The 12,252-nt window shown below is 52.4% G+C and overlaps 4 protein-coding genes across 4 annotated transcripts; 1 reads left to right on the forward strand and 3 right to left on the reverse strand.

Moving 5' to 3' along the window:
* Positions 1-325: 325 nt before the first annotated feature.
* On the reverse strand, positions 326-3,977 carry J4E88_002112 (uncharacterized protein; the record flags this gene model as incomplete). The annotated part of the gene is made up of 8 exons (XM_049395778.1): positions 326-626; positions 678-1,006; positions 1,058-2,493; positions 2,556-2,638; positions 2,719-2,989; positions 3,041-3,580; positions 3,634-3,717; positions 3,782-3,977. The coding sequence occupies 8 exons, from the start codon at positions 3,975-3,977 to the stop codon at positions 326-328; spliced, it is 3,240 nt and encodes a 1,079-aa protein (XP_049258182.1).
* A 1,124-nt stretch (positions 3,978-5,101) lies between these two features.
* Positions 5,102-5,887, forward strand: J4E88_002113 (uncharacterized protein; the record flags this gene model as incomplete). Its single annotated transcript, XM_049395779.1, has 1 exon — positions 5,102-5,887. One exon carries the CDS (start codon positions 5,102-5,104, stop codon positions 5,885-5,887), a length of 786 nt encoding a protein of 261 aa, XP_049258183.1.
* Positions 5,888-6,176: 289 nt separating this feature from the next.
* On the reverse strand, positions 6,177-7,678 carry J4E88_002114 (uncharacterized protein; the record flags this gene model as incomplete). Its single annotated transcript, XM_049395780.1, has 4 exons — positions 6,177-6,203; positions 6,350-6,619; positions 6,730-7,551; positions 7,601-7,678. The coding sequence occupies 4 exons, from the start codon at positions 7,676-7,678 to the stop codon at positions 6,177-6,179; spliced, it is 1,197 nt and encodes a 398-aa protein (XP_049258184.1).
* A 1,632-nt stretch (positions 7,679-9,310) lies between these two features.
* On the reverse strand, positions 9,311-11,143 carry J4E88_002115 (uncharacterized protein; the record flags this gene model as incomplete). Its single annotated transcript, XM_049395781.1, has 1 exon — positions 9,311-11,143. One exon carries the CDS (start codon positions 11,141-11,143, stop codon positions 9,311-9,313), a length of 1,833 nt encoding a protein of 610 aa, XP_049258185.1.
* Between the last annotated feature and the right edge of the window lie 1,109 nt (positions 11,144-12,252).

Here is a 12,252-nt window from a genome sequence, read left to right on the forward strand (position 1 = left end):
GGCCAGGGTCGTGCATCTACAGATATTGCGGCTGAAGTGGGAAGTGGCACGCTGCATTGTGGGACAGTCGAACATGTGGAAAAGAGGCGTGGCTCTGGATCATATTGCTGATGAATAGAAAGAAACAGTTGGGCTCTGTCTGCTTGCAGACTGGATGCGTGTGCGCCAATTCACACGACACTCCCCATCTAATCGGGACTGATATGACAAGCCTTCTCAACTACGCTACTGTTGCAAGTGGGCCAACGGCTTCTGAACTGAATGGCCCCTTTGGACTAGGAAAATAGGCCAAGGAAGTGATCTCCTCGGATGGAAGGAAAGAGCATCACCAAGCAATCTTGGCGAGTAAGCCGTTGGGCCAAGTGCGCACACAGTACTTCCTTGACTCATCGAGGACGAGCAAGCCCATACCGAAAGCAGCCGGAAGGAACCAGTGCTCAACCGAGACAGTCCTGGTGTCGATCGTGTCTTGGAGGGCTGGAATGTAACAGAAAATGAAGACCACAACGATGGCGAAGATCATTGCAGGGAAGAGCGACCAGTTCTGAGTAGCCTTGTTGAAGATAGGCGGTTGCTGGAAGATGCTGAGTCTACGGGTGCGAGTAGCAAGTAGGTTGAACAGTTGCCTGTCGTCAATGTCAGCTAGTTACTTAGTACACTTCCACATCTATACTTACATGATCACTAGCGTGACGAAGTAGATACTCGAAGCTTCGTTGGCGACTTCGGTAACGAATTCCGGGTCGTATTGAGGATCGTAAACACCAAACTTCAACCACATTGCCGTGAACGGAACTCCTCTGCGCTGCATCCACCAGAAGCTCATGGTGAAGGCGAGGAAGCACTGCAGTAGACCGACAACGAAGTAGGCATGGAAGATGAGCCGAGCGTTGACTAGCCTGTCCTTCTTAGGGTTACGAGGAGGGCGAAGCATCACATCGGCCTCTGGCTTCTCATAAGCAAGCGTGATCGCGGCGGCACAGTCGGTAAGACAGCAGATTATGATCTAGACAAAGTTAGCTGACGGACGCAGTGTATTGAGATCAGATGTACTTACCATAAGGAAGGAAGACAGGATCTGCGGAATACCGAATGCAACGTTGGTAACGACGGGCCACAGCTCACTGAAGCTACCAGCGGGAAGCAAGTACACGATGGTCTTCTTCAAGTTGTCGTAGACCAGTCGACCGTACTGAACAGCCTCAATGATGGCGGCGAACGAATCGAGAAGAACCATGTCGGCAGCTTCGATGGCAATATCGGAGCCACTGCCCATAGCGATTCCAATGTCGGCAGCCTTGAGCGATGGCGCATCGTTGACACCATCACCTGTCATACCGACAATGTTGTCGTGGGCCTGGAACTCCTTAACGATACGAAGCTTCTGCTCAGGCGTCGTCCTAGCGAACACAATTTCTTGGTACTGGCAAAGCTGGTCCCATTGCGCCGCGTTCAATGTAATCAGTTCGGGCCCACTCAACACGATTGACTGCTTCGTAGTCCCGATCTTGCCTTCGCGGCCAAGTGCGCTGATATCGTCGACCAAAGCAGAGTTCGAGATGATGCCACACTCTTCAGCGATGGCCTGAGCCGTGAGCTTGAAGTCACCAGTGACCATGAAGATGCGGATAGAAGCTCCCCGAAGAATACGAACGACGTCTGGAATCTCATCACGGGGTGGATCGACGATGCCTACGATGCCGACAAACGTAAGGCCTTCCCGGGCTGCAACCAATACTTCCTTCTCATGGTTGGCGGAGAACGGTACGATAGTCGGCTTGCGAGCGAGCAGTATGACGCGCTTTCCCTGGCGAGACCAGCTGTCTTTCACGGTGTCGATTCGAAGGCGTTGTGCGTCGGTAAGCGGTATCTCTTCACCCTTCTCGTTCAGGATGAGATCGCATCGAGGTAGGAGGATGTCGGGAGCTCCCTTGATCATGAGAGTGGCATTGTTGCTCGTCGGTGTCTGGTTCGCCGGTGTCATCAAGCGGACCATGAACTTGTTCTTGCTGTTGAAGGCAATTTCGAAGACCTTCTTCCAATCGCGACGCAACTCGGCCACTGACCCAAGAGACTCGGAAAGTCGAAGTATAGCCTGATCAGTGGCATCGCCATTAATCTTGCGCTCCGCAATGGGAAGATGCATAGTAGCGGCATCAAATTCACCGGAGTTGCAGAGACCACCGAGCATGCGGACTTGATCCATGATGTTTGTCTTGGTCTTGGAGAGCACGGAGAGATTCTGTTCCGAACGAAAGACTGCCATCATATCACGCGCCGCATCCGTAGTGTACTCTTCGCCTGCTGCATAAATGTCCGTGACGACCATTTTATTCTTGGTCAACGTTCCGGTCTTGTCGGAACAGATCACCGAAACGGAACCAAGTGTCTCAACGGTCTTGAGGGACTTGCAAAGGATCTTGTTCTTGCGCATGATGTTCGCGACGATGGTCAAGCTCGTGGTAAGTGCGATCGGCAAGCCTTCGGGGATGACTAAAGAAAGACGGAGAAGTTAGCATCGGTACATGAAAGAGACACTGCTGGGTAGTCCATACATGCAACAGCGCACGAGACGCAACTGACGATAAGAAGGGGTACGTCAATCCAAGTAGGATGAGATTTCCTCAGCCATGCAGCCCTGAGATGCGTAAGTACAAATCTTTCAACTCATAGATAGCCAAGCATAGACATGTTGCTCGAGACCAGCCACAAACATACCAAAGAACCACGATGAGAATAACGACGCATGTGATGAAGAGTGAGATGATGAGCACAAATCGTAGGATCTCCTTCTGAAGAGGTGTCATGCCAGTCTTGGGATCCGAGGTAAGCTTTGCGATACGACCGAAGATAGTGTTGTCGCCAGTTGCAACGCACACGCCAAGACAGGCGCCCGAGATGCAATGGGTGCCTTGTAATCCGATGTTGTTGGTCTCGAGATAGTTGTCTTCGGTTGCTTCGATGGTAGCTGCGACGGGCTCGGACTCGCCTGGCGTATGTTAGTCCTCGTGCTCAAGTGATATGTGTAGGTTTTGCGTACCAGTAAGGATTGCGCGATCGAACATGGAATCGCTGGATATATCGACGAAACGAACATCGGCGGGTAGCTTGTTACCCTGCTTGATAACGATAATGTCGCCAGGCACTAGATCCAAGGCCGAGATGCTAACGTGCGATCCGTTGCGTACGACAATGCACTGATCAGGCAGCATCGTTCCAATGGATGCCATCACTCTGCTGGTTGACCAGTCCTGCCATGCGTTGAAGGCAGCCTGGATGAGCCAAACAGCGATCAGTACACAAGCAAGCGCCAGGTTTGCAACCGCTGGCGGTTTACCAAGAGGCTTCCATGCGACGAACACCAGTATGCCAGCAACCACAAGGATGCTACCAAAACCACCAAAGAAGTAGCCTATTATCTTCTTGAGTAGCCCTGATGGGGGAGGTGTCATCTTGTTCTGGCCGTGTTCGCTAATGCGACGCTTGGCCTGATCGTCAGAAAGGCCCTGGTCGATGTCGACGGAGAGGCGGCGACACAGCTCATGAACGGCAAGTGTATGCCATTCGAGGTCTGCCAGGTCTGTAGAGGTGAAGTCAGTGGATGTGGCTGTGATTTACGGCCAAGAAACTCACCAACGGCGGCTTTCTCCTTCGCTCTCTTCACCTCATCCTGCTTCTTGTGTTGATCCTCGTCGATCTCGATGGAAAGAGTACGATCTGAATGTTCGTGTCAGGAGTCAGTGGATGTCTCACAAGCAAGTCATAGGAGGCAGCTACTCACAGGTGATGGGGAGTGCAGTCTCTGGCTGTACAGTGCGCGCTCCTCCGGCACTGCGAATGGAAAGGCTGCCCACACTTGATCGTCGTGATAGATTGCGCTCATGGCGACGCTCGTGGGTCGCGTATCCATCCTCTTCGTCCGGAAGGCGTAGCTCTCCGAAACGGACGCGAGGAGCGACCTTTTCTTCCTGATCCATGTGCGAACCTGTGGAAAACACAGATCGATACCGCGGGAAGTAGGACCGGGGAGTGTGCAAAAAAGATGCAAATGAGCTGAGAAGAATGAAGAGAGGTAGCACAAGATTGAGTGATGCGTGAAGCGCGACTTATACCACGAGAAAGGCGAAAGCTATCTGCCGTCTTTACGAGCAGCGTGCCTTCGAAAGCTCTAGCAGCGCGTCAAACACGTGCTTGGGCGGCCTTGGTAGGATATCCATACCGTAAAAGCTCCATCGTAATCACAGCTAAGTAGAATGACACCAAGAGTGTGGTACAAGGTCCTCCTCGTCTTTGTCATAGTCAACTTGAAGCGATTCGACGCACAAATACCTCATACAATCCGATATGGGGCCAGGGTCCTGCAACAGGTAAACCGTAAGCGTCGGAGGTATCCCGTCGGACCTTTTCCCATGCGCCCAAGAATTGCCATTGGCGACTGCGTTTGTCTGAGCTGTTGACGGTTAGCCATGAGCGATTTTCGAAGAACTACACAGCCACGCTGCGACACGCGAAATCAAGCTTCTGCGAGCTCAGCCTATAGTGATGCGCGATTTTCGACCTCACATCCTACCATGGATCTGGTCATCGCGTGCAAAAGAGATGAACATGGCTTGACTGGCGTTGCAACAATGCCTCGGTGGTCAGCAGCTGCCTGTTGAAGCATCCCGGGTTCATGGACGATCTCAGACCCTGCCGGCAGTTTGATGGTCTACGACGGCGTCGCACCGCGTCGCATCATATGTTACTTGCATGGGCATCTGGTGTGTGCTCAGGTAGATGCTGGTAACAGCGTTGGGGAAGAGTGGCTATATGCACGCCATCCACGCGCGTGCCACTGCGAGATTCGGGCCTGTGTAGTGGAGCGTGCGTGCAGAACATCAACTGGACCTGCGGCAGGCGGCGCGTTAAGGTAATGATCGATGACGAGATGCCTCTCGACACATGTGCAGCATATGAGCTCCGTTGGGGTGGCAAGGTGGTGATGATGGCTGCGCAGCGAAAGGGGCAGCTTCCAAAGTTGTGTCTGTGCGCGATGAAGCTTCCCAAGCCAAGAGATGCCCAGCACACGAAGCTTACCGCGTCGTGTTCCATCCCTTTCGCCATGAACACCCACGATAGTGATGGACTGCCACAGCAGCCTCCAACTACTTCAGCAGAACACACACCAAACACTGGAGAAGCCGACTATGCTATTGCCGCATGGCGCCGATATGCTCACCTATACGCCCCCTTGATCGCTAGCCCTTTCGCTGTTTTCTTGTCACCAGGCATCGCTCAGGCCACTGGCTTTACGACCGGCGGGAACAGTCTGCCACTTGTAGTGTCTTTCGCCATACCGACGTACCTCGTAGCATCCTCCTTCTATCCGTCGAACCGACCCGAACCTACTCCGAAGCAATCCATCCGATTCACACGCAAGAACGACCTCTACCGCGCAGGCGTTATCGCAACCTACGGTCGGCTATTCGGTACACCACCAAACGTCATACAATACCTAGTAGACATACTTTGCAGCTATGGCGCCGACCAATTGATTGGGGAACGTCCTGTGGGTACAAGACAAAGGCGTTCGGAATTCCTGATCGCTCTGACGTGGATACTTGGTAGTTGGCTCGTCCGCTTCTTCGTGTCCTTCGATACACCCATGTTGCAACAAGTCGTTCTTCTTGCCGATCGTACCCTCAGTCTTACGGCATATGTTGCGTTGGTTGACGATGTGGTCGGTGTGTTGACGCGACCGAATCTTCGCACTAAGAAAGGAAAAGCCACCCTCATCGCGACCCAGGCGTACACGATCTCGGCGTTCGTGTTTCTGTTCATGAGATGGGCAAAGGGGTTAGCTGAAGGGGAAGTCGGTCCCTACCCCGTGTCAGCAACAGAGCTGTAACAATGGCTGTATCTCTAAGCTTTGTTAGCTTGGGACCTTTAACATAGATGTCATACCCAGAACGCATCGCACGGTGTGCGAGGAGCGCGATGATGATGAGCACAAACATCACATCTTCTGACACAATCTGTCACGAAAGTAGGTAAGAGGAATCTACTTCGATACCATTTACAACGTACACAAATATATCTTGCATCTCGCTCATACGCCGCATCTCATCTTCTTCTCGACGTACCACCACTAAGCTACTCATCGCTTAGCCCAATGTATATGAACGTCCTCGGGCTTATTAATCTGCAACGTCAACACCGGCTGACTGTCTTGTAACAAATGGAGCAAGCGCTGTCTCGCCAATTCTGTACTTTCCCCCTCACGGACAACTGGTAGCGCACTGCAACTACGAAACAGCGTCGCAATAACCGCTACAAATTCTACCTGCGACATCTTCTGCCCAGGGCATACACGCGGACCAACAGACCACGGCATAAAGGTTCCTTGCGCAGGTGTGATGAGCGTGGGCTCTGGTGTGTCGGGTTGTAGCCAGCGTGCGGGGTTGAAGGACAGGGCATCAGAACCCCATGTTGAGCGTGAAGTATGCAATGCCGTTGTGTTCACGTAGATGGTGGATGGAGCCGCGATCTGGAATGACGTGTCTGCGAAGGCGAGATTCTGGCTCGTGGTTATGGATCGCATAAGGAGAGTTACGGGCGGGTAAAGGCGCAGGGTCTCGAGCTATATCGTGAAACCGTCAGCACCGAGCTAACGGAGTAGAGGCTAGGGAGTTAGCCGTCCTTGAAGGATGCCGTTCAAGGATGGCTGTATGTCGATATTGGGTAGCTTACCATAACAGCTAAACAGCGAACAAGTTTCGGGAATGCACTAGCATAGTCTATTGGCGACATGTCAGGTCCTCCAAGCACAGTATCGATCTCGGTCTGGATCCAGGCTTGCCACTCCGGATACACTGCGAGCAGCGCGACGGCGTAGGACATTGTGTTTGCGGTTGTATCAAAGCCAGCAGCGGTGAAGATGAAGAGGTTTCCTGCGATTTCTTCCTCGGTGAGAAACTTCTTGGTAACCTTGTCCAACGAGTCTGGTGTTGAAGCGTCTGTGCGGGTTTTCTCCTGGTCCGAAAGGCGGACAAGTTCTTCCATGATGGTGCCTCGGCTGTTGTTTGGACTTTCGGTCGTCTGTGTAGAATGCGGTGACTTAGAAGCACTATTCTGGCGCTCCTCATTGAGCATATGTTGTGTTAGCCCCGGCAACCGCTTCAGTGCTGTACCTAATCGCTGTGATACCTGCGGCATGAAGGGCAAGCCTAGAAAGCTGGCAGGAAGAAATGCAGCGTAGATGAGTTTGTCGGTGACCAGAGAAATAGCATCAACGTATGAGATGTCCGCTGACGGTTTGGTCGACGGTTGAGATAAAGCAAATGGCTTGTCATGCCCATACGCGATTCGACCGAGGACGTTCATCGCAATCGTACGAAGGCCAAGAACTATCTTCGCTGGCGCCTGGGGAGTATGAGGTGGGGAGACTGAGGGTAAGAGGTCTGCCATGGACGATGCTTGTTCTATGCTCACTCTCCACACTTCTGGGCTAATGCGTTCGTTCAGAGCCGGGGCGACGATACGGCGCTGGCGAGACCAGGACTCATCTTTGGCCTTGGACCGATGGGTTAGTCACGATAAACAGCATGAGCGATCTACTTACAGTTACAATGTTTGGACCCAAGAACCCCATAGTCTCGGTGGTAATGTCTGGATGAACAAAGTCTCTCCTTCTAGACATGATGGTATGGGCCATGGACGGGTCCGCACAAACAAGCCGATTGAGTCCTGTAGTAACAACGACAAAGACGGGTCCCAGCTTCTCATGGACCGCTGCTTTCTCCCGGAATTCCCAGCCCCAGATGCTAAGCTCTACGGTAGAAAATACAGATTTGGGGAGGACAGAGCGAAGCATAGGGCGAAGAGGGACGCAGAATATGGACCAGAACGCCTAAACGTATGATCAGTTTTGAATAGCTATATCTGAAGAGACGGGCACGGGTGTGCAGGTTGCTTCAAGTACATATTGTGACAGGAGGAGCGGTAACTTACGCTATCGGGGTCATAAGGGCATAAGATGATGGGTAGTCCAGTCGCGCGCGCTGCTCGATAGTTGTTGGCGAAATACCATAGCTGGGAAGCGATGAATAGCGACGCTATTGTCACCGCCCCAGTAATGAGATATGCCATGAGTTTGAAGATGCGTCGGGTGCAGTTTTCGATGTCGACCGGTATCCTATTATGTTTGAAACATTTCTGACAATTATATACCTGGGTAGGCCTGATTGTTCCTGCCCACGGACAGATGTCGTACCGGAAGCTTGGTTTCCGGGTCATACGTTTTACTAGTGCCGGTCCTACTACTTTGTCTACCCACACCCCCGAGGCCCACCAGGACGAGATGAGATGCCAGCGCAGCGCATCGCTGGCTTATCATACTGTTTGGGCAGATTTTCACGAGCGATGGATTCTAGGTCGCGAAAAAATGGCACAAAACAGGAGAGCCGTCAGCAGTTGTCTCATTCACCAAGGCCGACGCAGCTTTCCGCGCACTATCATCACCTTCGTACAACGATGAGGCCTTTCTGGATTTTGGTTAGACTTTCCGCAACCTATGGCCGAGTAGCAATCTTACAATCTTGGCGCAAACTTCTTTATCTAGGCTGATGATCTTCGCAAGGTTGTCACTGCCTCTTTCATGTGTGGCCTTGAAACATCGACTTCACGGTCGTCAGCCGGCATGCAGGTGCATTATGTGGGCACTACCTGAGGTACCTGGGTGATTCGGACAATGTATCAGTCTCGCCTCTCGCTCGCCAAAGAACAATCAAATTTCGAATATCGCAAAGCAGAAAGCTTTGTACGAAGCGAACACGCTGTCCGGCTGATAGCGTGCGTGCGGCATCTGAACGGTGGCTTACGGTGTTTCGAAATGTCCGAATGTCCAGAGACGCACGACCCCACCAGCAGACCACCGGCTCCTTGTGCAACCGCGGTCCCGGGCGTGGGGACCTTCAGCAACATCGACCGCGAACGCCTAGTCGGCGCGAAACGCACAAGAGTGGCGGCACACTGCGAAGAAGATGGCAGGGGCAACGCGCGCCTGTTGCGCAATTCTGGCGGCCCGGGCAACCTTGGAAAGGTAACACCATACCGCCGCGACATGCATGCACTGCGAGACTGCACGGCGAGGGTGAGGTTGAATTACAGGGTCCAATAACAGCTAACACCGCTGACTACGAGGCTACACTTTCCGATCGATGTACTCAACGCTTAGCTCTAATACTTGGACATCTTTTTCTGCTATCTGCAGATTTGCCCCAGAGGTTTCCGCCAATCCTCCCTTCGCTGCTTGCACTCGCACCTAGACTCACTATGCCACGCTGATCACAGCCTCAGCTTCTTCAGTACCGTCGGTTCCATGCTCAGTGCTCTCGTCTTCTCCTTCCATGACCTTTTCGTCCTTGCAGGCCTTCCTCCAGCGCTGTTCAGCTTTCTGCAAGCCCTGAGTAATCAGCCCAGAAGGACACTCCTCGGTAGACCAATCCTCGGATACGATGTGAACAATCTTCGCTGGCGCCTCATCGGGCATGTTGATGAGGTTTTGAAGCCACTTCTGCACCTTGCGGTTTTCGGGGATGAAGACCTTGAGTCCGGCCGCTGACTTCTCATCCTGTCCGTTCTCAACAGGAATTGCGGATGCCGCCCAAGGTAGCTTGCGCCATCCTGGCCACACCTCTGGTTGTATGAACAGATTAACAGAATCATCGACCTGCATATACTCCCTGAGAGCGTTTATGTACACCATGTCGACGTTGATGACGAGCTTCTGGAGAGAGGGCATCGCAATCAGAGTGTTGATTATGCGCTGGAAGTGCCATGGCTTCTGTCCACCGCGTGCGTCGGTTTCTGGATAATAAATCTCCATGTCAACGTTGACCTTGCGCATAAGATTCAGAGGACAAGGGCCGTATCGAGGGGTACCATCGCATGCTTCTGAACGGCTCATGAGCTCCAGGAACCGATGCGCAAGCTGTTCACCACCTATGAGATGTCCCTCTATAGCGGTCTCTGGGTAGGAATCGTTGTCCTTGATCTCGAAGTAGTTTTCGCTGTAGAAAATGGGCTTCGCAATTTCGTGCATGACTTTGTCGACTGCTAGCAACGCTAGCATGGTTACAGGAGGTTCCATTGTCCAGTAGTAATGAGGCTGAGCGTTTTTGGCGTTGGAAGGAAGCATGAGCTTCGGCATCTTCAAAAGTGATGAGAATCTGTATACAGTCAGGTGCATGACTTCGGAGTGGCTCAGTTCCCGAAGCCAATGGTCAGGGCGCCAGCCTTCATGAGGGAAGATAGTAGCTTGGATCCTGACTTTGGTGGGAAACAATAGCACCAGTCGGGCGATTTTTCTCTTGATCTCCGCCGGGAGCGCGCTGAAGTAATCGCGTGCGATATGTTGATAAGGTCCTGTGTTCAAGTTCGCGTTGGGGTGCATGATCTGTGTGTCGTAGAATTCGGCGAAGATGTCGTTTTCCATGCCCGGGGGTAGTGTGTAGACGATCTGCTCCGGTCCAGTTCCTGCACATTGGTGTTTGTTCATTTCGTTGCTGGCTTGTTCAGCCCAATTATCCCAGTGTTTGCCGTAATCGTAGTCGTAGCGCACCTCGCCCTCCGGATCTTTCTCCTCCTCGGTCATCTCAGCGCCAACTCCACTTGCCCAGGCTGACCAGAGGGTATTGTCCTCCTTGTTGGCTGAAATGCTTGGCTCTGGTCGGAGCTGATTATGGCTCTCGGGCGGGAACTTGACTTCGTATCGGGAATTCTCTTCAAGCATGTAAGCTTCCATCACAGCGATCAGCTTTTTGGGGTAAGCCTCCATTGCTTCTTGGGTACGAAAATGACCTCGCTGAAAGTTGAGCAGTTCGGTAGCACGTTGGAACATCTCCGCTTTGGTCGCCTTCCGAGACTCAACCAGCAAGAGTGTAAGAGTGATTAGATGATCGGCCTTATATTCTATTCCCTTGCCTCTATAGGAATACATGTCGTGGAGGAAGGCACCTAGTCGAGACTTCGGCTTCAGCGCTTCTGCATGGAAGTCACCCTCGTGTGGCGCACCCGGGAGGAAATGGTCGAACTTTTCGGCGGTAAAGTGCTCTTGGACCAACAGGTCTTGACGTGACGCCAATTTGGAGGGTTCCTCGGCCATGGTGTTGCGGAGGAGGTGTGTGATGGTGGCTGCTGCGGGCGTACGTGTTGCAACTGGCTGGGTATCAGTGTCGCATCTCAAATGAGCGAATGTCTGCCGTACCGTGTCTTCTTGTTTATCTCAGAGCTGGTCGCTAGATATCAGATTATCTCCGACGCAGCTGTTCGTGCGATGCTGATCGTATACCCCGCTAATCGCAGAGCTACGCGGTAAATGCACGAAGTGCTCGCAGACAGGCGTGGTTATCAAATGGGCTATCCTGCGTACGTTCAAAGGCGTGAAGGTAATCGTCGTCGTCTGTTTGAGAAGCGAGTCCAATCTTGCGGTGACCTGCCCAGAATATGAGTCTGAACCTTGGAAAAGTCGATGTCGCGTGGCCAGGCAAAGTCTACGCACGTCCTCTACCTAGCCACTAAAGTAAGCCCTCACTCGTCGAGGCACACGGCGTACCCCTGTTCCGAAGATCGGCTTGCTTCTCCCTGCAACGACAGTGAAGAACGACGTCTACTGGGCATATAATTTCCCGTTTGGGAGTATAGAGGCGTTCAAGGTCTTGGTGGCCTTAGCAACTTCCCATGACGTGCTGTCACGGGATGATCGCAAGGATTTGTACGAACGCAACGCGGTTAGGCATCTCTATGAGCTGCCCGATATCGATCGAAGATGCCGGACCACTCATGAGGCAGCTTTGCAAACTGCATCCTCATCTCATAGCGGGCTTTGATTTCACTCTTTCGGTAAGAGCAACTCCCCTTCTAGACTCTGTAGCAACCATGGATAATGACAACACTTTTTTCTTTCGTGTGCCAACCTTCCTCATTACGATTACCTGCATCCGGTGTCTGTGACATGTAAAGGACGACGTGAGATGCGCAGTTTGATGTGCGACAGTTCCCAGATCAAACTACCTGTTCACATAGAACGAGGAGTGCAGCAGGTCACAGTACATCTGTACTGTGACATGGGCCTATCGACGGTCGGCTCGGGCGTCAGTTTTCTCTGATATCGGTTCTGGGAAGCAGATGAAAGATCATCTACACATAGACAAACATTCCATCATTCCGTGATCGCTGAACCCGATCTCGGTGAGCCGTGACTCACCAGTCGCA

Source organism: Alternaria novae-zelandiae (assembly GCF_023758075.1).
Source record: "Alternaria novae-zelandiae strain BMP 2774 chromosome Unknown scaffold_3, whole genome shotgun sequence".
Lineage (NCBI taxonomy): Eukaryota > Fungi > Ascomycota > Dothideomycetes > Pleosporales > Pleosporaceae > Alternaria > Alternaria novae-zelandiae.